Genomic DNA, 24,271 nt, shown 5'->3' with positions numbered 1-24,271 from the left:
ATCTGGGCAGGAAACATCTTTTTACTTGTGGCCCTATCCACTCGTACTTCTAGCGGAGCTTAAAAGCTTCTTAATGTTGGATAACATTCTTTGCCTCGTAATTATTTTTCTTGTTAGATAATATATGAGAGTGCAAGTGTTAGACTCTTAAAATTGAGAAGCTACATACACCAACTGTACGTATCAACTATAAATGTTCTCATGACGCAGACCTAGCCATAGACGCTTTCATTCATTCATACCAGTTATACGCATGACTCGGAACAGTACAGCTGGTGACAGGTGCGTCACTCGGTGCGTCATGGACGTTAACGGTTGTATTTTAAGGATTATGTTTGAACGGGGTACACGAAAAGGAGGCATATGTAGACGGAGCCTATTTCGAAACTTACTAAATGGTTATTACTGGGAAACTTCCCAGATGGAAGCCCTAGGGTTAAATCTCTGAACTCTCCATTAAATTCCATTGCCTGACTTCTAAGATAGCAGATAATATTACACAGAGGAAAAGCAGACAGTGTTATTATTGAAATCGAATTACTATTCATGCATTGTTTTTAAATTCTTTCAAGTAGCTGAATTCTAAAATTAACACAAAAATAAGGTAAAGGAGAGCTTGTCTCACGACTCATAATGCGTGTAATTCTCCATTGTGAATTTATCTAATTCTGTAGGAAATTTGATCCTTCTATTTATTTATTTTGACTTGGTACTTAAATATTAAGACTGTAAATTAAAATGATGAAATTAATTAGTATAGAAATTGTTGGAGTAAAAAAGTTTAAACATCATTTACTGTAATAACTTGCAAAAATTGAAGTCAAATTGCTTATAGTGACTTAGCTATGCTAAAAACCCAAATTGAATGTCAAGTTCATTTTTAGTGAATAGTCTTGGCAATTAATATTTGTTTTCAAAATCAGGATACACAGTGTATCCTTTACAGAAACGTTAATCATTTTTTATATATAGATATCATGGAAATATAATGAAGACTTTAAGGAAAAAAGGTTATCTTCAATTAATCCCTTGAAAGTGCTTCTGACTTTTATTTGATACACATTAATCACTCACCAAGTATCTGTTGAGTGGCTAAATGCCCGCATTGAGAAGATATTTTTTCTTCCTTATAAATGACACTGATGAATTTGTAAAACTATATGCTCGTATACATGATATGAAGTTTTTTAAAAAACTTGTAAAACTATATACTAAAAAGGGTGAATTTTACTGTCTATAAATTATACCTGAAAAATAATCCTAAATGAATATATTACATACTGTTTGAGGTGAACAGAGGCAAGGTTAAGAATATCAACTAGAATTAGAAATAAAACAATTCAATTTATACATCTGAAAAGACTCTTTGGTCATGGGTTTCACATATAGCCTAGAGCATCAGGGGACTGGGAAATGGAAACGGGGACAGTAATTTTGCCTTTGAAGTGAAACTCTTGGATGGTTAATTTATAAGGGATAAATATTTTCCAGCTCAATATTAGAGTGCGGACGCTTTTGGAAATTCATATAAAGAAAGGTATTACCAAAACAGTACTACTTATAACAAGAAAATGAAACAAAAACTGTTATATTTAAGAAACATAGTACAGGAATTGGCTTTAGATTTGCTGAATAACTTTCTTCTGTAATCCTGTTTTTCAGTGCTATATGTTTTATATGGTTGAGTGGTGTTTAGGTGGATGCTTTTGAGTCACAACTTAAATGTTTCAAGTATTCCAGTTCCGCCCCAGGAATTTTCTGTGAGCTTCAGTGGAAAATAATTTTGAGGCAGTTTGGGGAAGTTTAAATTAAATTAAATCACATGCTGAGGAAAACGAGATAAACTAATATCCATGAGTCCAATCTAAGCCAATGTATGATCCTATCTTAAACACTTAGGAAGCCCTGAAGTCTTAAGACCAATCAGCCTTGTTTAATAAGGTAAGTGGTTCCAGAGAATTCATAGCTATCTACTGTCACTGCATGTAAGCAAAATTAAAACCAAAGTCTGAATATGTTTCTTTGGATTCACAGTCAACATGTAATCCCAGTAAAATAGATAATTATTTTAAAAACCTACTAGTTTAATTTGCTTTAACTTCTTTTTAACAAGACATATGTTACAGGCATTGTGGTTTTTTAAAACAGCATTTTTAGAAGGATTTTGCCATAAAATGTACTTTTGTTTCATTTTTGTGTTAATTGTGTTTTTGAGGAAAAGAAAACTTCCAAAACTTAAAAAATTCCATGTGGTCCCAAATAACCTCACCTCTTTGATAGATTAATGCAGCTGAGTGTATTAGTTAATAAATCTTTGACCAATTTCTACTTTCTTTTTAAATCTGTTCAATAATTTTATTTCTTATATGTATATCACTTGCTTTCTCCAAAAAGTGTCATTTCTATTCATCTTTTTTTTTTTCTGGTACCAGGAATCGAACTCAGACCTTGCACTTGCCAGGCAGGCGCTGTGCCGCTGAGCTAAATCCCCAGCCCCTCCATTCATCTTAAGGTGACCCTGTTTGAAACTCTTCAAGCTGGAAATTTTTTTTCTAAGTTTATATATAGTCTGGTTTGGTTTGATCTTTGTGGCTAATGACTAATACCTCAATTGTATGTGTTTCCTTTGAAGGATGATCACCTTTGAGTAGATGTACTATGCCTTTAAGGTTTCAGATTTTTCTTTTTGAGATTCTATTTGCATAAGTATGGTCTGATGAATGGATAAAAAGTGTGATATCTCACAATGGAGTGCTACTCTGCCAAAAAGAAGGATAAACTTGAGTAATCTGTGCAGAAATGGAGGAACCTTGAGACCATAATGTTAAGTTAAATACATCAGACACACAAGTTTAAATATCACATAGTTTCTCTTATATAAGAAACCCGAAATATAAATAAGGAGCAAAATAAAATATAGACAATAGGAAATAGGGAGATAATTCTTTTGCAAATAGAAATAGGACCAAGAAACAGGGGTGATGGAGGTGAGAACAGGGAAAGGGGATGAAAAAATTGAGATGTGTTGTGTGCATGTATGAATTCCCTACGGGGAACATAATCATTACGTAATGGACACATGCTAATAAATAATTAAATTGAAAAAAATATGGCCAATGAAGTTTTTGACAGGAGAAGCCCATTGAATGTGATAGAAAGGTAAAAACTGCTTCTTCCAAGGGCTTTTCTCTGGGTGCAGATCAGATCATTTATTCTGAATGTCAGGGTCAGGAGAAAATGGATATGTTTTCTTTTTAAATATACGTACTTAAAAGTTCAAATTCAGTTTTAAAAGGAAACATGATGAGCTTCAGTGCCAGATTCTGACTCCAAAACATATTACGTGTAAGTTACACATAACCTTTTCACCAGTTTCCCAGAACTTTGTAATAAATTGACATACTTGAGTATTTCCTTCTCCAACTCATGAACTATACTTCATCTTTTGTTTGTTTCCCTATTCTTGGACTTTGCTAAAGTTTGGCTTGGCAAGGAAAAATTAATCACAAAATTTTTTAGTCTTATAAAATTCTCAGAATTCAGCCCATATAACTGGTTTTGAAAACTAGTCAAGTATTGGTTTTTCTCAGTTTGGGCAAAATCTCTGCTCAGCTCTGCAGATGCTAAGGCGAAAGCATTCTTAGCTTGGCACAGTGTTGCGGTCTGTAATCCCAGCTGCCCTAGGGGACGAAAGGCTCTCAAACTTGAGAGTTTGAGACCTTCAGGGGCCATTTATTGAGATCCTGTTTAAAAAAAACCAAAAAACAAAAAACAAAACCAGCAAAAACCAAACAATTAAAAGGGCTGGGGACGAATCTCCGTGGTAGAGCACCTCTGAGTTCAAACCTCAGCATAGGGTAGGGCATGGAATGGGGAATGAATCAACCTCCTAGTGGCCTAGATACCCTGACTCCCCAGTGTGTGACATGTTCCCCAGTGTGTGACATGCTCCCCAGTGTGTGACATGTTTTGACCTAAGTGAACTGAGGGCTTAGTTCTTAAAGCTCTTCTTTTTTAAAATAAAATTGGGAAGGAACCACTTCGAGATTATCTATGTGCCCTTGTACAGTACTCAGCCACTGATTTCTAGATAATGGGTAAAAGCAATTAGATCTGGATCACCTAGGATGACTCCATTTTTGTTTTCAGATACTAACAAGCATCTCAATAATTTATGTATAAATAACTATCAAAATCAAGCACATTTACCTAGTATAACCTCACATGTACACCTTATTAAAATTATATTTGGTTTTTTACTTTAAAGAACATCAAACACTGAATGCCTTTTGAAGTTTCAAAGACTCATTTCTCATGTAATAGGACTGGGCAGCCTATTCACTAGGGCTGTTATATATAATTTTAGAAAATGGTTTCTGGAGCTTTGAGTTTAGGAAAAGCAATAACATGCCCATTCAGGTCTTATTTCAAAATTACTTTCCATCATTACGGAAAGAAACGAACATTTAGATTCTTAAAAGAGTGATCTCTATCTCCTATATCTCACCGATGGTGTATCACTCTTTGTTGTGGCATAATGAAAGAATGTAAGTAGATCTGATCTGGCTCGTTTTAAATCAAATGAAATGCAAAAAAGTGCGTAATAACTCAGTATGGTTTTTATCACTATTGCTGCCCAAACACATATATATTGCTGGCATTTTTGATGGAGAAACTATTGAATCTTCTAAAATACATATTCACCTAAATGATACTGTGAACATAATCGTGTATCATCATAAAACTTCTGACAATCCGTCTTCCCTGAAGGGCTGGCTGAAGGACTAATGTCATGAACAAGTAGTGGAGATTTGTGCTTTAAAAATAAAGATAGTAGTGTAAAGCTGATTAGAACTGGAGCTAGGGAATTCACCGAGTACATACATACTGTGTGCCTTGGTGCTTTTACATGTATTGTCTCTCAGAAAACAGTTTGACCTCATAAAACACAGGCAGTTATGTAGGTTTTCATGATCTGAAACGGATTTCGTCATTATTTTGTTAGCACTCATCCTACATATAGGGTGTGAAAGAGGAGCTTGGCCTGGTCTGTGTGTGAAGAGGCCCGGATCTAATTTCCATTTTCCCCAATTTCAGGGAAATTGCACTGTGTAAATCATTGTACAGAGCAGTTCTGGCATGTTTTTGTCTTTCTGACCCGTGCAATGCAGATATCTATTGGGAACATAAAATTTCAAACGGTACATCTGCAGCCAAAGAAAACCGAATCACTTTGCACTGAAGGCTTGAAAAATAGAAAGCTCTAATTAGAAGCAAGCAATACCACCACTAGACAGACAGGTCACAACACTGCGTTCACAGGATGCATCCCCCACTCACTGTAGCAGGCCCTAAGTCCTACCCCTAAATCTTAATACTTTCGGTTCCATATACGTTGTAACCTTCTCTATAGGTTGCTAAATTCTGGGTATTCTGCGAGGAAGTTGGGTTAAAAGTCTGTGCACTCTTGGCCACCTTCATTCTCTTCGCTTCTGCCCTGGACTTGTAACAGAACTCTATCAAAGCCACCAGCATTGCCAAGCCCAAGCCGCCAACTAGAATGTAGAAGACGCCAGCTACGTTGCTCAGGCTCAAGGCACTCGTCTTGTCCTAGGAGGGATAAAGACACTTCAGTTAACTGTGGAAATGTCACGTCCAAAATGTAAAAGAACACATGAACTTCAAGTAGCCAATTAAAGTCAATGCTTAATTTAACGGGAAATTATTTACAAGTATAAGTCACTGATACAGGTTTATGGGTTTAAGAGTAAAGCTTATAGCTCTCAGGAGAAATGAAATTATGATTACCGATAAATTGCGTACAATTACATTCAATAAAATCTGTAACATCTTATCATTAAATATGTAATGAAAACCACTATGCTAGTCATAGACAAGGATTTGTATATTTATATGGGATACCAGAAGTGGGTTATTATAGGGCTTGAAAATGACTTGTTTAAAATCCAAGCAAGGGGACCTGTTTTGGCTTTGCTTCCTTTGAAACATAATATTAATGTGTAAAGTGTCTCTTGAATAAACTTAGGTCCACATTTACTACTTAAGGAACTAGGGGTTTTTCACCTAGTAGTTTCACATTTTGTTCACCATTGTTTTATCATATATGTACAGAGGATGTACTCTGCTCTGTGTCCTTAGGTTTTTTCAGTTATATCTATATGGGAAATCTCATGAAAAATGTCACTTTTGCATATTATTTTTATAACTATTTAGAGATAGTTATATAGGCATAACACCTGGGTAACTTTTTAAAAGTAACTTTTAAAAACATGCAAATTACCATGGTCAATTGAGAAATAAATTATTTATCTATGGACAAATTTATAACTTATTTATCAGTGTAAAAATATAACTCCATTCACACTTAAAAATGCTTCACCAATTAATATTTTAGACATAGTCTTTGAATTTACTACACATGCAATAAATCTAGAGATGGTCAAGCATATGCTAGGAAGATATTAAAATTATAACAATAATTTGGAATTTTTTCACAAATTATAAATATATTAATTACATAATATTATTCCAACAAGTATTTTGGTGGATGATGCTTTATGGCTAACATTTTCTCATCAATACAATTTTGTGCAAAATGTGATTCAGGAACTTGAGTAGTTTAATTAAGAGAGTGTCTAAATTCAAAAGATGACTTATTCACTGTCTACTTAGTCATGATATCAATTGAGCGGGCCAAAATTTTTACAGTAACTTACGTCTTACAATAATGACTCATTAAATACTTGTGCTTTTCTTTCTATCAGGTTTTAAAGATAATTATTTTATCATCTGGCCAAGATCATCTCATTCCACTCTGGTTCAAAGGCAGTCAGAAGTAATTAAAATATAAGAATAAGGCTTGAGACTTTGTCTCCTTCTCCAAGTTATCGAGGCTATTTTATTTAAGCCACTTATTTAATGTCTTAGAATAACTAATAAGTTGCTTCTTTCTAGAAGAAAATACAAAAAATAAGTGGTTTCCAAGAATCAACCGTGGCTTTCAGACACTTAATGATATTAATATGTGCAGATATTTTCACTCAATGACAAACTTGTATTTTTTCTTTAGAATAAAATATAAATGTATTCAGCAGAATTGGGCCTACAGGTTTCTGCATTGTTCTAAAATGAATTCCTTAATAAAATATCTTGGAACTTGAAGATGTTATTGTAAACATCGACTTACTGAAATAATGTTGATGAGGAGAATTCAATCAGAAAGTTCATTCTGCTCATCTCTCAGCACAGAAATATAACAGAGCCTCTTCAAACTAAAGTGGAATGCTTGATGATATGGTGACAAAAGACTGAACTTCTGAACAAACACTTATTTAATATTTAGCATCTTTTACTTTATGGATGACTCCTAATCAATTTCCCATTTCCTGCTTTGAGGATCTATTAGTTCTTGAAATCATAAATTTCATGGTCTTTATCTCCAAAACACAAAAAAATTTTATTAGTGGTACGTAATTTTGAGAACAATACACAGAATTTTGTTAGTTTATATATTTTTGCTGTTTAAGTTTATTTAAAAGGCTTCATATCAGGGAGCAGGTAGCACAGTAATTTCCTGAAAATATGGTCCCTGTGGTTGAAATTTACGGCATTAGCTTCTACTTGAGACAGTGGCTGTGTGTACAAAAAAAATGTTCGGTCTCTAAGGTTTCCATATTTGACAATTGCTCCCATTTACTATTTTGTGAACACAAGAGGAGGCCCCGAACTGCAGCGACTGACCTTGCTTCCCGAGTCCTTGGGTCCACATTCACCTTTATCGTACCACCATTTGTTTTTCAGCTTGTCTAAGACGCCTGCCTCACTGAGTTTCAAAACGGCAAGGTTTACAGGAGTTCTTCACGTGGAAAATAACATAAATAACATTATATATGTTATTTTATGTTATTCAAGTAAAACTACATTAGAATCGCATGGCAAAGTGACAGAGCAGAGGCCACAGTAGGTACTATGTCTTGTACTGTAGGCCCAGGTTTAGAATCAGACATAAAACTGGGACCTGCTCCATCGCTTTAGGTAACAGGCACATACTGCTAGGGAGGATTATTAAAGAAAATGTATGCAATTACTGTGAATCCAAAACTATTGGCCTGGGTTGGGTTGCTTGAACATTTATAATATTCCCCGTGCAAATGTGGTCATTCCAGAATCTCCTTTCTTTTCTCTCTCAAAATAAACACAAGTAGCTGCAGGTTGATAGAGACTTAATATGAAAGCTAAACAGGACTGATCTCACTTCTTGTATGCAGTGTAACTCAGCTGGTGGGGTTTGACTTTATGCTCTGATATTGTGGGCAAAGTATCCATCAATAGATTCACTCTGTAACTGCTTTGATTCAGGACCTAATTGCAAGAGGAGAGTGATTACAGTGACACAGACCAAGGATCACGTCATGCAGAGAAATGTCCTCATGAGACCAATATGTGAATTATTGGGTTGAAGGGCTAATGTGCAGTATAAGCCCATGCTGATATTTTCTTTCTGAATTGCAGTATTTAACCTAAATAATATCACTGGAAGTGCTGTTCATCAAAAGCCTCCTACTAATATACTCCAAGTATAGGAGGGAGGGATTACAATTACTCTATACATTATTACCAACAGACAAATCACAGGTTAGGGATAACTAAGACTCCTCTGAAAAGTCTTCTTTTCTTTTCTCGTCTTTGATTCCTTCAATACTCAATATTGTGTAAGGAGTCTCAAAAATTTTCAGCTATTAACTCACATGAATATTTTCAGTAACAAAAATGCTTCCAGCTTTCATTCCCAGATAATAATATGAAAGCTAAGATGGATGGGGAGCAGTAACTTCTAGGGTGTTTTATTGTTGCAGTTATCTTGGTTGGTTGACTTTTGTTTCATTTTACTGGAGATAGGACGCATTCCTCTAGATGTTTTTAAGGCTGCCGGTCGTTTTGTCTGGCTTTATCTTCCAGTGCCTCATTCTTAGGAAATGTGGAATGTGTTTGGTGAACCAAAGCATACATGTATTTGGTTACCAGGAGATTAATTCCATTAATGCTACACAACTAATGATAACGAATGTTGACTGGACATTCACTATGTACAAGGCACTGTTGAAAGATTTTACATCTTTATAACTGTCACTCAGATTTTATAAATGAAACCAAGACACACAACCCTTAGTCACACAGCTAGTTAGGCATTAGCTGAACCAGGATTTGTGAGATTTCATAACCTGCGCAACTAAAAATACAACATAAGACTTAGGGAATGTAGTTTCTGATTAATTGAGTTGTCTGATTAAAAGTGGAACTAAAAACCATTTTTTTGTGTTGATTTTGAATACAAATATTTTTAAGATGTGAGTTTTCCATGTTGTTTCTGCAGTTTCTGAATAAGATTTGAATTTTGTGTTGGTCTTCTGAGACCTTACTAAGACTCAGGCTTATTATTCCATTTAAACAGTAGCAGGCATGCGCCACGTTCCTAGAATACTAAATTGGTTTTTGTTTTAAAATCGGCATAAGCATGATGTAACACTATAGTAAAAGCTCTTTTTGAATATTAGTGGTTAACTGGGATGTTAAGATGAACCAAGTTGAACCAGGTTTTCCTGTCTAATCAGGCCCATTCGAACAGTGTGGCCTCTCTCCCTTTGTGAAAGGATTGTTACAAAATCACAGCTGTGGGTTGTTTGGTTCACTGTGAACATCTTAAGAGGAAAAGCTATATCTATCTGTGTAAAAACAGTATTTACCAGAATCTGACCTGGATTAGTGATCTGTAAAGTTGTCAAGCTTAAATTACTGTACTTCGTTTAGAATAAACTTGTTCTTTTAATTGATGCTATAAAGGTTCTTGGTTTTGAGACCAGTCTGTCTACGTGGCCCAGGCTAGTCTGTGACAGCCGGGCACAGGCAATCCGCCTACCTCAGTCTCCTGAGTAACTGGGACGACAAGAGTTTGAGGTCCCCAGGCTGGCGTCCGAAGCCTTTTAAACACAAACATAGGTTCATTTTATTAGCCCATGTTGCATTTCTTGAATGAGGTGGGTGGAAAGGAGGACCCAGTGCTGCAAAAAGGAGGAAAAGGAAGTAGAGAAACCCTTTCATATTTCCTCTAAAGGGGACAGATGAAGGCAAAATTAGTTTAAAGACTGCCTTTGGCTTGTCTCTCCTATGGAAGGCATTCATCCCCCTATTCCTTGTCCTTCTCCTTGGCCTCTTTGTCCCTTGAGCTCTTTGCTCCAGCAGTCTTGTGTTATAGAGTGAGATTAAATTGGCATTTTGAGACAAAATCTTCACCGCCAGTCAGTTGGTGGCATAACTTGATGAGCAAAGACTTTACTATTGGGCAAGCCCTCTCCGAGGGTTAGTTTTCCTTAGGGGCTTTTGTTATAACGCTTTTTTCTTGCTTAGAATGTATGTTTTCTGTACTGATCCTTTAAGCTAATTTCTATGTGAGTCTGTCCTTGTGAGTTCTTGGCTGTACTTGGGAATCTTGTCAAGTGTCTGCAACCATCAAATCATCATGGTACTAATAACAGGTGCAAAATAATTCATGTTTCTATATGTTTCATACTTCGTCCTCTCACTACATCTATGAATATATGCATACTTACGGATGTGGCCATACCCAAAAATAATTTTGTAGTATAATTAGCAAAGAAAGTGTTCCCTAGGAATCATTTTTGATTACACAATCCTCTGAAGAATTCAGTCCATTCATTGAAAACTTACAAATTGGCATAAAATACTTTCTACTGTTTATATGTAGACTAAGCCATTTTAGATTAAGCAAAGCAGAAACTATGGTTTAGACATGCAATGCATATTTTTAAGTTGACTCTGTTAATTCATAAATTTCTGTTATTTTACTCACAAGAGTATGAATTTCTTATGATCAGTTTTTTAAAAACTACACAGCAATACTATTAACACCAAGAGTGAGTTTTCAAATAAATAAATTTGAAACCTCCAAAGTATGCCTTTCCACTTTTTTTTTTTTTTCCTTTTAGGATGGAAGCCTGTTTTCATCACATCTCTTACGGAACTTTCCCGACTGAAGATTGCTATGGTGAGAACTTCCTCGTGCTGGGAAGCCTGCAGGCTGAGTGGGACGCTAATTATTGCACAGCCGTGGAGTGTGGGATGTGACAGGGAAGCTGTCACAGCCACTGTGACTAGTTCAGTTGTTGCTTATATTAAATCATAAGTTCCTTGAGGGAAAAGGCAGTGAGTAATGCTCTCTTTCTCTCCAGGTAGTGGCACATGGCCCTGTGAAGGCACAAGATTGATAATTTTCCGCTGAACGGAAGGCTGGAGATGTGTGTCATCCCTCCAGCCATCTTGCTACAATCCTGTGCAGGACAGGTGAGCCAGCTGTCTTCTCTTAGGAACCTTTCTGGGTGTGATACAGGGTTCTATTTTTTCCCCTTCATTAGATGAAACACTACTGGAAAAGTTAGTGTTCTACATCCAAGGTTCTATACCTTACAGTCAAGTAAGCCAGGATACTGGCTGGCTTGTGTTGAGATCTCTATGTATTTCCTTCCTATACTGAGTCTGTAGCATTTGTTCCTTCTGCTTTGGTTTTATGCCCACAAAGGCCCTAACTAGCTGCAGTTCTCAACTATTTTTTCCCCTGCTTATTTTACTTATTTTGAGGAAGATCAGGCCAAATGGGAGGGGAAGGTAACTTTAAAAAGAAAATCAGACATCCCAAGAAGGTACAAAAAAAAAAACAAATGAAAAAGCAACAATTGCCTCCTGGTAATAGCTTTCATCTAAATTGGCTCAGGGCATTTACAATATCACCTTTTCTTACAAACTCAGGGTACAGAATTATTACATTTAGATTTCAACAACCTGTTCTTTTGGTAATAAGCCTGATACTCATATACAAACCACTAGAATTTTGTTTTGTAGTAAGAAAACAAAATTCCTGAGCAAAAATAGAATATACTGCAATTTAATTTTAGGTGAATATTTTATGCTAATTTTGTAACATCTTGGAAAGCTATCTCTTAAGATTTGAAATAAGTTTTAGAATACAATTTTCTAGTTCATGTTGATGAAAGTGATGTACTACATGCCTGAAAGAGTAAGCAGTTTAATTTTAGAAAGATAAGGTCAGATTCACAATTTTTCTTTTGGACAACAAATATTTACTAAGTAGACATATACCAAACAATGTGTTGAATAATAACCTGGTCAAATTTGGCTGATGTGCCTCATCCTTCATTTAAATAAATTACAACTATTTTGGTTGCATAGATTGTTCTAATATATGTACATATCTGTCATGCTTATTTTTCTCTAGAAAGTCTTTAAGTACACTAAAATCACTTCATTACTTGTTGAAAATTTTATCTATAAAGTATTGTTATTTTCATATCTGTAGTAAAAATAAAAATTTGCAAAGAAAAATTTTCTAATGGTCTAGTATATATGGTTTTATTTTTCTGGTGCTACTATAGAGCACTTTATGATACTTCTGATTTTCATGGAAGCACACTGGATTATTAGTGTAAATTTGAATAATTATATCTGTATGTCTATATATATTGATTTATATGTTTACAGAACCTATCAGAAAATTCTAAGCAAGTTGAGGTCCCAAAATGGAAAATGAATACTCCTTGAGATGGTTTAAGTGTGATTCGTTCCTACCAAAATCCAGAGTTGAGGCTTAACGTCCCCATGTAACAGTATTGGGGTAATGGAACCTTTAATAGACCATCAGGGACATGCAGGATCTGCCTTCATGAGTGGCTTTAATTTTACTTATTTATTTTTTTTGGCACAGGCATTCAAACCCAGGACCCCAAGCATGTGAGGCGAGTGCTCTGCCACTGGGTTTAATCCCCAGCCTGGGGTAATGTTTCCCTTGAGAGACTATGTTAATTTTTTCAAAACTAGATTAGATTTTAAGGGACTGTGTTAACGATCACAAGAGCAGATTGTCATGAAAGAGCAAACCTGACCTCTCACCACTCTTTCTTTTTCTCTTACGTGTGATCCACCCCTCCCCCTCTTGCACCCGTGTGGTGCCATCTGTCACAGTGAAGCATCCAGTGAGCCCTCACCCATGTTGTTTGGACTTTCAAGCTACCAAGATTAAAAAGCCAAAGAAATGTCTTTCTTTATACACTTCCTAGCATCAAGGACTTTGTCATAGCAACACCAAATGGATTAAGGCAGATGTTGCCTAGAATAAAGGCAAAGTTTCAACTTTTTCTGCCCACAATAGGCCTGATTATAGGCCTATTATATGTTGCCTAGAATAAAGGCAAAGTTTCAACTTTTTCTGTTCACAATAGGCCTGATTATTAGATGAGACTACATAAGTAGGCTCAGTTTTAAAGGCTTTTTAGAATGGGGCTGAGCAGAGTTAACAGCAACCATTCCAACAGCTACTCCCTGAAAACAGAACATAACAGAATTTATCGGTTAAGTGGCCACATAACAGAATTTATAGTCCAATAAAAACGGACAATTTTCTAAATTAAAAATTCTGTACTTTTAAATATGTACTTAACATTTTTCATTATCCTTCCTTAGCAATTAAAGGTAGTTACTCAGAATTTCTCCCTCTGTGGACAGTTTTCTGTAAGTCTGTCAAAACAGATATATATGAGGTGTTCTGCTATGTTAGTTAATGTGCTTTGTTAGCTGTATGCCTGTTTTCCCTGTATACCTCTTTCATTTCTAAAAGAAAGCTGGGAATATGACATGGATGGAGTGAAGATAAGGATGACTTGCTCTTGTTTTCGTTGCCTGATCATTTTATAATAGATCCAGTAATGGAAGGCAAAAAATGCGTAGTTCCTATAACTATCTTTGAGGTTTTGTTTAGCTTTCATGCGAGCCCATTGAGTTTTAAATGAAGAAAACTCGACAGTGAGATCTGCAGGCATGTCTAGGTGGAATCAGGTTATGGGCATTGCTTAGAAATGTTGGTAGACGTTTGGGCCAAATAATAATGAAGAAAATAACCCTCTCTGTTCTCTCTCTTCTTTACTAGATTTCACTTTCACAAATTTGCATCCCTTCTGCTTTCCAAAACCGAGGTTCACAGGACTGTGTCTGACCCACAGCCTTTTCCACCCAGCGCTTTTCAGTGACTATTTCCATCATATGTTTCAGTGTGCTAGCAAATTGATCATAGTTGCAAATATTTTTGCTTTGACAGTAATTGCATACTTCAGTTTGTGAAGGGACTTGACTAGCAATTCAACTGTTGGTAGGTCCAGATCGTAAGTCTCCCAGCAGATGCACCTATTACTTTACATACTGTTTACCCGCTTTTGGTGACATTGAGGCTAACCTTGGAGTCACCTCCCCCGCTGCCACATTCTCCTTTGTCGTACCACCATTTGTTTTTCAATTTGTCCAAGAGGCCTTGTTCATTCAGTTTTAAAACTGCGAGGTTAACAGCATTTCTTGAAACGATAAAACATATTTTGTAAGAAACTGTACAGCTGTTAAGATGTTAGAAGGAATGAGGACTTAAGCTCTTTCATAAGCTTCTCCCAGACGCTAAATAAACCTCTCATTTTTCCATCCTGTAGCCCCTTCTACCAAAGACCAAACCAAAGACAATCGTAACTGATTTCATTAAGCATGCAGTATTTGGTGCTGTTCATTTTCACAGTTTGTTTATTGTCAAACAACTAATCTTATCAATGAATTACATGGATTTCTTTTTGCAAAACAACAATAAACTTAAATTTACTGGTTACTGAGAAAGAGTTATGTCTTGAATTTCTTTGCCTCTAAGCATGGCAGTGACCCAAAACAGACTGAAATGAAAATTCATTCCCAAAAGGAAAAATAAAATGGCATTATTAGGCCAACAAACCAGCCATTAATTTTGTGCTCTATATTCTTGACAATGGAAGTAGAGTTTATTTAACCATTCCCTTTATTATCTGTGTTGGGTTAGTGAGTTTGTTTGATTTAGTTGGTCTCAGAATCTAGGGTTTCCAGGCTGGTTCAGACTCCTGGGCTGGAAGTGACAGGTTAGGCAAGAAGTTGCCACTATGGGGGATAAGTTCTTATACCCAAACTTTGCCATGACTGGCTGCTTTTTGGAAATTAGGCTCACGTATCCACCTTTACTGTTTAAATTAAGCAATTAAATCCCAGGAAGTCATGCTGCATGTGATATGAACCCTGCAAGCAAACACTCTGGATTAGATTTTCCCCATGTTTACTTCTATAGGAAAAGGGGAGCAGCATATGCTAGTCACTTGGTAAGAGGATTAAAAACATGTCTCGGGCTTCCACTTTCTATGCATTTCGTTTCTTTCTTGTTTTCAAATTACAGCTTTCAAGTGACCCATGAACTCTTTGAGGAGGTTTCCTAGTATTTAATCTAATTTGTATTAAAGCTAAGAAGTGGCTCCTACACTGTGGAAATTTTCAGTTCAGTCCATGTGGTGCTGTTTGAGAAACATTGAATCTGGTGATTACTGAATGCCGAACCAGTTACAGATAAAATAAAATGAAATAACCAGATTAATGACTAGTATGATTTGCGGGTAAAATGCTATTTAGCTAACTAGTAAGAGGTGCTGCATATTTCCCCACTAAGTAGCCTGGTAAACTGTTTGTTCTCTTAAGATACGTTCAGTGTATTTCAGGTAGGTGATGGGCTTTTCTGCTGTTGTGATTGACTGATCCACTAGAAGAGGAAACATTTCTCATGAATAAATCACACAGTTTGGGAATACTAACTCTTACAAGTTAGAGTCTCACTTACTAAATGCTAGTTAGTTTTCCCCACATCCCTACTACACATTAGTAGTATAAGAGAACTAATGTACATTTCCTAAACCGAACAATATCAGGCTTTTGGTTTAATCACCAAAAGGAATCAGTGAAAATCCAGAAATGAAAATGTATTCAGTGAAGCTAGAGATATCTATTTGAAAAATTCTTTTGGGAGAAAAGAATTGTTTTATTCTGTGTTTCAAGAAACTAAAAGGATTTGTCTTTCAATGAATTAAAACAACTAATATTTTCTATTTAGAAAATTAATATAATTCACTTTTTTCTAGTTTAAACATTCATATTAGATTTTTTAATGAAGTGGTAGCCCAATGACTTATATGTTGGTTTCGACCTCTCCTTTGATAAAACTAAAACCATTTCATGAGAGGGTTATTTAACAGGGTTGTTAGCCATATCCAAAGACAGGTTCACAGCACAACAGAAAACAAAAAAAAGCAAAATAAAGGAATGGATAAGAAAAAAACTTTATGCTGAGAAAATTGGAGTCAAGCTTTCTAAAAATTTGTTCTAAGACATTGTCTTTCTCATACCTTTTAATAGGCCATGTAAAAACAGTTTAGTTTCACACTGCTATCCATACATGTATGTGTGTAAGTTTCTATGCTTGATTAATACTATACATTTGACCAGTAGACAAATTACTGTCCGCCTCATGACTAATCTACCTGATTTCCTTTCAAAAACCTGTGGTCCCTTAAGAAAGTTGACTTAATACCATCATATATAAAGTTTATTTTAATGATACAAAGCAAAAGCACTTATAGTTAACATATAGAAATAATTTGTATATTTTAAGATTTTTTGGCATGTTAAAAGTACCAGTTATTTTCAACAACTGTTCACTTGAAGATGTAATTTCCTTATGCAATAGGGTTAGGTCTAACGGTCTCCTTGGATTGTTGCTTAGACTGCACCATAAGCCACACGTAGATAGATCTTTCAGATACCTATTCTACTTTATGGAATGCATTACTCTTGCATGTTATTAATAATAATCATCAAGTGACTTTAAAATGTATAAAATTATTACACTCACTTTACTAGACTAGGTTAAAAAGTATTTTCTTTTTTTTTTTGGGCCGGGGATTTAGCTCAGCAGCATAGCACCTGCCTGGCAAGTGTGAGGTTTTGAGTTCAATTCCCGGTACAAAAAAAAAAAAAAAGAAAAAGAAAAGACCAATGCCTGATGCCTAAACAAAAAGTACTTTTTATTCAGGAATCCCAAAGGAATTCAACAAGGCTAAGGAATTCACAAGACCTCACGTGTACAGAAGCAGAGAAAGGAGATCCTCGCTGCCGCACATTATGTTGCAGTTTTGGAATCTCCTTTATATATTTCAGATACTGACATCAAAGTCAATACCAGAAACTCATACTGATTATAAAGAATGTTCTTACACTAATTAAGTCAGCATCAAGGAAGCTGTAATAGTGATCTAGCAAACAGGGAAAGGAGAAAAGAAAAATATTGTGGGCAATTTCATACATCAGTCACTTTTATTGTATCAAGTGCAGCTTCTATACAATAAAGCCAAATGAAATGGATTGTTTTCCACATAAAAATGGGAGGGAAGAAACAATGATAAGTGATCATATTCTGTGAGATGTATAAATCACACTGGAGAACTCAGGTTGGCCTTTTATGGTTTGAAAGAGGACAAAGGTAATTTACTTATTTCCCTTTGTCTTCTTCGCCTCTGGAAAGTTTAGGTAAGAAAAATCTCTCTCCAAATAGCTTTTTAAATTAATTTATTAATTAATTTTACTAACGGTAAGATACTAGCAAACTTTAGTCTGGACTGTAATGAAAATATTCACCTGGTTGAATTTCAGGACCTCCAGAAAATTTCCAACAGTTTTTAAATTTTGGAATTTTCTTCTCAGGAATTTGGTATTATAAAAACTTACCCCATTGCCTTAGGACCTGGGACCCATTTTTGTTAAAAATGTTGTAGAAATATCACGTAAAACAAAAATTTTAAAACAGCATCTAACAGGTAGCAATTTTTTCCATTTATCAATTTTGGATAAATTAAGAGTATAATGTAAGTTTTTTTGTTTTTTGTTTTTTTTTGTAAAAACATGCTTAAAAACCAGGCTAAGACCTTTGCCTCTCTGTCTACCTTACCATAAATGATTTACCATGAAATTCTATAGATTTGAATATGTCCTTCTGATAACTTTATGCCTGGTGCACTATGTTTACTTCAGTCTTCTCTGTTATTGAGCTACTGATGTACATATGTGACAAATTTATAAGGCACAAGTTTGGTGACTTTTTTATTTCTTGGGTTTGTGAATATTATTATAAAGAACTGATGATACAAACCCTTATATTTAGTAAATATCTGCATGTAGGTTATTCAGGACACATACAGTTTATAGAAGAAATAATGTCTAAAATATGAATAAATTACAGAGCAAAAGCAAAGACACTAGGAAACAGGGAGGTAGATCTTTTGCCAAAGGGAAGGGGATCAAGAGTTGGAGGGAGTGGGGTGGTAGGAGAGGGCAAGGAGGAAAAAAATGAAGATGTGTTATGTACATGCCCTAGCTCTCCAACATGAATGCAATCATTATGTAGTGCTACAAGTGTGTAGTAATAAAGGAAAAAATAAAATAAAAAAGAAAGCATATGCAAAAGTAACAAAAAATCTTTTCTTTAACTAAAACAAATTAAGTTCTATTTCACTTCATGGAATAAGCATGCCATTGCTGGGTATGGCACCAATAGTGTATGGTCCCAGTGTCTTAACTATTGTGGAATGGCTCCGTGGCTTTATTATCCTGATAAAAAGGGACCCCTCAGTCTTAACCTGTACTCTCTTCTTATAGGCTTTTCTTTATACTTTATTCTCTACAAAAGTGAAGCACCTGGTATTACAGTGTCTAGAATATTTACCTGAAAGAGGCTGGAAATTTCTTTCATAGTCTCCATCACACACTAATATATATTTTGAAAATTAAAAATTATGGGAACTTATAAGAAACTGTGTAAAGAGTTAAGAATATTGCTTAAAAAATCAACAGAGGACATTAATAGATAATTTAGGCAGAAAGAAATACAAATTATATGATAATAATTCAACCTTACTTGGAACTAAACTAGTGAGTTAAAGCAGGGCAAATTAGTATTTTCTTTACTCCTATTAGGATAAAAATAAAGATGATGCTTGATATATTCAAGAATTTAATACATTGGGCATTCTCATACAAACTAAAAATTACAAAATAATTGGGCCATATACAGCTCAAGTTTTAAAATGCTTATTTTTGATACAGTAAGTCTGTCCCATTGGACAGAAGCTTGAGTTGGGTATCAGAATCACTTATTATAAACACAGATGCTTAGACCTAACTCTGCCCATCACATTATTCTAGATTAGGTGTAACGTATCTACATTTCTACAAAGCTCCTGAGATATTAATATTGTTAAGCACCAGTAATCCATATGATAATATTCTACAACCACTAGAAAATGTTAATGACTATAACTTATGAGTTAAAATGAAATAGATTTATATGTTCTTTGTGCTCTTCATCTGACAATAATCCATACCTATATTTCATGTTAACAAAAATATACTGGATGGAAATACAATAAATCATTATATCTGGGTGGAGGGAGTATGATTGATTTTTATTCTTTACGCTTCTCTACTCAGTCAAAAGTCTCTACAATGGGCAGTGATACTTTAGTAATTGGTAAAAAAACAAACAGAAACTCCTCTCAATTTTTTTATGATACAATGTCTTACTGAATTGTTTAATTCAAGTAAAAATTTACATTCTATTTTATATCAAATATTTGTTCCTGATTTTTTCTTTTTGGTACTGGGAATTGAACTCAGGTACCGGGAACTGAACCCTTGCACTTGCCAGGCAGACGCTTGTGCCTCTGAGCTGTATCCCCAGCATCAAGTACAATTTGAAGTAGAATCTAAGTACTATTCTTAAGAATTTTAGAAATACTTCCAGTGTTCCTGTTTATAGGTTTGCTTTGGTACACTTGGTTCTGCACCTCAGACTGAAGGGCTTGTACAGTACTGGTTTCTATAAAGTGTCTGCCTTCCTTAGTGGGAATAGGTCAGGCAGAGAAGTATGAGTAATGCTTGAATTAGCAGGCATCCCTCCTCAGATAGGATCTGCAGGTGGCTAATAGATCTCTCAGTGGCCCAGGGAGAAGACTTGCTGTTTCACACATATTTACATAGACAAGGTGAGTCTTTTCCCTCAGGCGAGATTAAATAACTGTAACTAGGGCTGAGTCTGCCTAAGTGGGCCATTTTAAAAAAGTATAACTCTGTTTTTACAAAACAAGGATTTTCGTAGCTAACAACTTTGTTCTTTCCTAAAGAAGTACTAGAGACCTTAAGAAAAAAATTTTTTTTGTAGGAATTAAAAACTGCAATTTTTTAAATTATCTAACACCCTTTTCTTGAAACCAAACATAAATTTCAGATTGCAAAATTTACTTGATTTAAACATTATTGATTTAAACATTATGAAGCCATATGTATGTATATGAACATATATGTACAAGAAACAGAGACAGAGAATTTCTGAAGCACTCTAATAAAATCATAATTTCATGAGAAATGAATAAAACGAGATTGGTGTAGACCCTGCTACTTTTAGATGATGGCTACAATCACATACGTAGTTACAACAGTTGCATGAATAAAAACTTATTCCATATAACAAAGTGGGGTACAGGACAGAGAAGCAAATGTCCACGGGGATGTACTTTTGCCATTTAATTAACGATTACCCTTAAAAGATGGGGAATGAAGCAAGTTTGCAGAAAAACAGGGTTTACAACAAACCCCAGAACTCGTATCAGTTCAATTAATAACTAAATGAGAAAATAACTTCATCAATCAGGAAAATATAAAAATTAAATAAAAACCCACAGGCTGTCAAATGCTAGAGGATCAAGAGCTGAATGTGTCTGATTTTAAGGAAAGGCATTTACATTCACATTTCTAATCTGTATCAGCGATTTAGGCCTGGAAGAACCCAGTTCTGAGTGTTTGCACTGCTTCACTAAGTTTTCAATTTCACTTGTAGCTGTGCTATTACTTTTCTTCCCAAATTATTCCTTTCAGGAGAGAAGCACAAGGTACTTTGCGCTTCATTGGATTTGCGCTCTATTTCTAAAAGCAGACTTTGGACCAAATTGTTCTACATATATATGTAAATTTTTTAGAAAAGATATTAAGTTTTCACTCCAGTTTGCTCACACAATGACAAATAAGGTTTGCCCAATTTTTTGCAAGCGAGAAGATAATTCAGATCCAGCATGATTTACGATGACTATCTGAAAACTACTTTGATAAGGAATGATTCAGTATCTTTGTTTGGGGTTTTAGATGACATATACCATTGTAATTAAATTACTATATGGACATTTTTATTTTCTAATGCAAATGAGTCAAGGAGAACTGAATAAATGAGGTAGCTACCGGACAAGCTTCCTGAAGTTGACACTAAATTGTGTTTTCTGGAATTTGCATGCCTATTTCCTACTTGAAAATTGAGTCTAGGGAATGTGATTAAGTGACGGCATATTTTGATTTTTGTCAGGTTATCTGCCAGCAGTTTAGTCAGTGCATTAGAAAGGGATTGTGAGAAATGAAAGTTTTAATTATGTTTCAATGTTGGATGTTTGTAAACATGATCCTTACCAATATTTTATGCAGTTGACTTTCATAATTTTGTCCATTTTAGGCCACAGCAGTAAAATTCTGTAACCTACTTCATGTCATTTCTATTTTAGAATTTGATGAAAGCTGGATACTTTCTCAGGAAAGAGGTACAGAGAGTGGAAAAGAATTGACTTGCGTACAATTTCAGGAGACTCACAGACCTTGGAAGGGAAATCATGAATATAGATTTAAAAATATCTGTTCTAGATTCTAATAACACTTGACTCTTTTGAATGTATTAAAAGTAAGAGAAATAAAAATTTCTCTGGCATGGTGACTCTAATTTTAATGAAGAACTTTTAACACTCATTTATGGAAAAGGGACTGTACTCCCTTCAATCTGTAATCTTTGGGGAAACATATGCTGTGTGAGACTTTTTAAAAGACTGTACGTACAGTGGTTAAAACATTTAAAACTCTGTCAACATATACAGTTAGTTACATTTGTGTGAATGGAGAACATATCAGTAGTTAATATTAAATAATGTAAATTTCATTTTCTTTGTGATGTCTTTGAGATCCTATGGAGCCTTTCCTAAACCAATCTATTTGTTATTACCATCTCGTTCAAGTCAAGCAAAAGGGAGATTTATTTGTAGCTGAGACCACAGCTTCCCAGATGAAATGCATCACATTTTCTGTCTTCTTTACTTTTCAGGCTGTGGTTATTATTAAAGTACAATTTTAAAAGTAGAAGAACTGGTCACTATCATATTCATGGTATGTGAACCCAAGAGTACAATGCCTCCTTTCATGGTATCTGAATCCAAAAGTACTATGCCTTTCATGCAGACACCTTGCCCGGATCATGATGTGCTATGTGGACTCTGTGTGTCCATCCAATGACTTTGGTTTACTTCATTTTCTACACTATGCTCTTTACCCTCCTTGTATGACTTCCAGAATTTTCTAAACCACTCCATGAATTATACTTCGGTCAGGGTTTTCTTTTTGCTATTCTTTGTTGTTTCCTGAAAACTTTCATGCATTGCTTTAAAGACCTAGAGTCCTAGAAGGTTTGAGTCACAAAGGGCGTGAGATTGCATCCAACCTTCCCGTTTTACAGGTGTGTTCACTGGGACCTATTGAAAGTTAGGTGACTTGCCCCTCAAAGCCCAGCTGGACACAGGACTTCTGTCTTCCTGTCCAGTGCTCTTGCCCAAGTCCTATGTACGAGGTAGTTTTTGCATCTAGTCAGTGCCCGCTCCTGTGCAGTCTCTATGCATCCCTCCCATGTCTCTCTGAGGGAAATTTTCTTTTGCTTGAGACATTTGCCAACCTTAGGAAAGTTTTTGCTAATTAATCCTTGAAAGGTATTTCACTGTGTATTCCCTATACTACTCAGCTGGCAACTTCTGATCTCTTTGGCTGAATACTCCTTGAGTTGCGATAAAACCCTGTGAACTGAACTGATACTTCCTAAAAAAAGGAAGGAAGAGAAGTAGAAAATTTTCTTTAAGAAGAATAACAAAACCTATATCATAACTTCCCTTAACTAGATGGTAATATTTATTTTCTCCAAGGTTAAAACATCTACCTGAATAAGCACAAAATTCTTACTGATGTAAGTTCGAATCTTTTGGGACTTGTTCTTTTGGACCCTAAGGAGCAGCATCATGAGGAAATCTCATCCACTGTACAGTAAATTAGAAAATTTTATCCAGAAGGAATAGAAATGTAAAATCCAATAATAAAATACACTCAGAGACACACACAGCCTAATATTTCAAGTTTCATTTCTTTCGCTATCCTACAGCCAAGTAGAAACTATTGTTCTGAAAAGTGCTTATGAAATTCATATTTTCATTGCTACTACATTGGGATCATTCATTTGAAACCCTGGTCACTCAAGACCGAATAGACTGGCTCTTCCAGTGCATTCTCTGCTACCCGGAGTCAGAATAACTTTGTCTCTCTGGGCCTTTGTAATGTTTCGTCAAAAACCAACAGAAATTCATGACGTTCTCCAATATTTTATTCTTTTTCTGACATTCAAGGCTTCCCAGTGATTCACTTACATATGCTTTTATTTGTTTATGTTTTTGAGTCAGGGTTTCACTATGTAGTTCAGGCTGGCCTTGAATTGATTATGCAGCCCAGCCTTGCCTTGAATTTATGTCCATCCTCCTACCTCAGCCTCCTAAGTGCTGAGATTACAGGCATGTGTTGCCACGCCTGGATACATATGCTTTCGAAGTGTAATTTTGTTATATTTTATTGTCTCAAGTTGTTACTACTCTAGAATTTTCATCTCAATCCTGTGTTATCAGATTGTATCTTCCCTTTAGAAGATGTGTGACTAGCTGTCGCTAGTGCAGTTGTATGACTGGTAAATGGCCACCTGTGTCAGTTCCACACAGAAATCTAGACTACTAATCACACCGGTCTCCCATTCAGCCTCTCTTCCTCTGGGTGGATCAGTTTCTCTATAGTCGCAAAGACATTTTAGTTAAAATTCACAATAGAACTTTACCTGGGAATTCCTTCTTTCCTTTCTCGTGCCCTTTCTACATTTCCTCATTTTCTAGTACCCTGTCACGGACTTACTCATTCAACTACTATTTACCACTGAATACATCTGAACCTTCTTTACGAGGTCTTTTCCAGATAGTACAGGTTCCATTTATCTTGTTTTTAAAGAATAACACCTGCTACCAGAAGCACTCACATTTGATCTGAGTGCATTACTTTGCAAAAGTGTATGTGTACGTTTTGTCCCTCTTTTGCAGGATGGCAATTATGTCTTATGGTACATTAG

The 24,271-nt window shown here is 35.4% G+C and overlaps 1 protein-coding gene and 1 long non-coding RNA gene across 12 annotated transcripts in view; one reads left to right on the top strand and one right to left on the bottom strand.

Annotated features, from left to right (window-relative positions):
- Window positions 1-24,271, bottom strand: part of Gria4 (glutamate receptor, ionotropic, AMPA 4) — a 337,970-nt gene that overhangs the window by 2,738 nt on the left and 310,961 nt on the right. For 5 of the 11 annotated variants that reach the window (XM_005378007.2, XM_013511181.1, XM_013511183.1 and 2 more), the window contains 2 exons: window positions 14,336-14,450; window positions 5,476-5,610 (listed from right to left, as the gene is read on the bottom strand). In XM_005378007.2, coding sequence (XP_005378064.1) covers window positions 5,476-5,610; window positions 14,336-14,450 — 250 coding nt within the window. Of the gene's footprint in view, window positions 1-5,362; window positions 5,611-7,761; window positions 7,877-14,335; window positions 14,451-24,271 lie in introns of those variants that run through there. The other 6 variants (XM_013511180.1, XM_005378006.2, XM_005378010.2 and 3 more) reach the window with 5 other exon arrangements.
- LOC102023885 lies at window positions 952-14,303 on the top strand. Its single transcript, XR_259982.2, has 5 exons — window positions 952-1,941; window positions 11,025-11,083; window positions 11,268-11,379; window positions 12,815-12,883; window positions 14,033-14,303. It is a non-coding gene; the product is annotated as an uncharacterized LOC102023885 (long non-coding RNA).

The sequence above is a fragment of the Chinchilla lanigera genome, unplaced genomic scaffold (assembly GCF_000276665.1).
Source record: "Chinchilla lanigera isolate Chin_1 unplaced genomic scaffold, ChiLan1.0 scaffold00011, whole genome shotgun sequence".
NCBI lineage: Eukaryota > Metazoa > Chordata > Mammalia > Rodentia > Chinchillidae > Chinchilla > Chinchilla lanigera.
The sequence above is the reverse complement of the archived record's forward strand: the minus strand, read 5'-3'. Positions and strand labels throughout refer to the sequence as shown.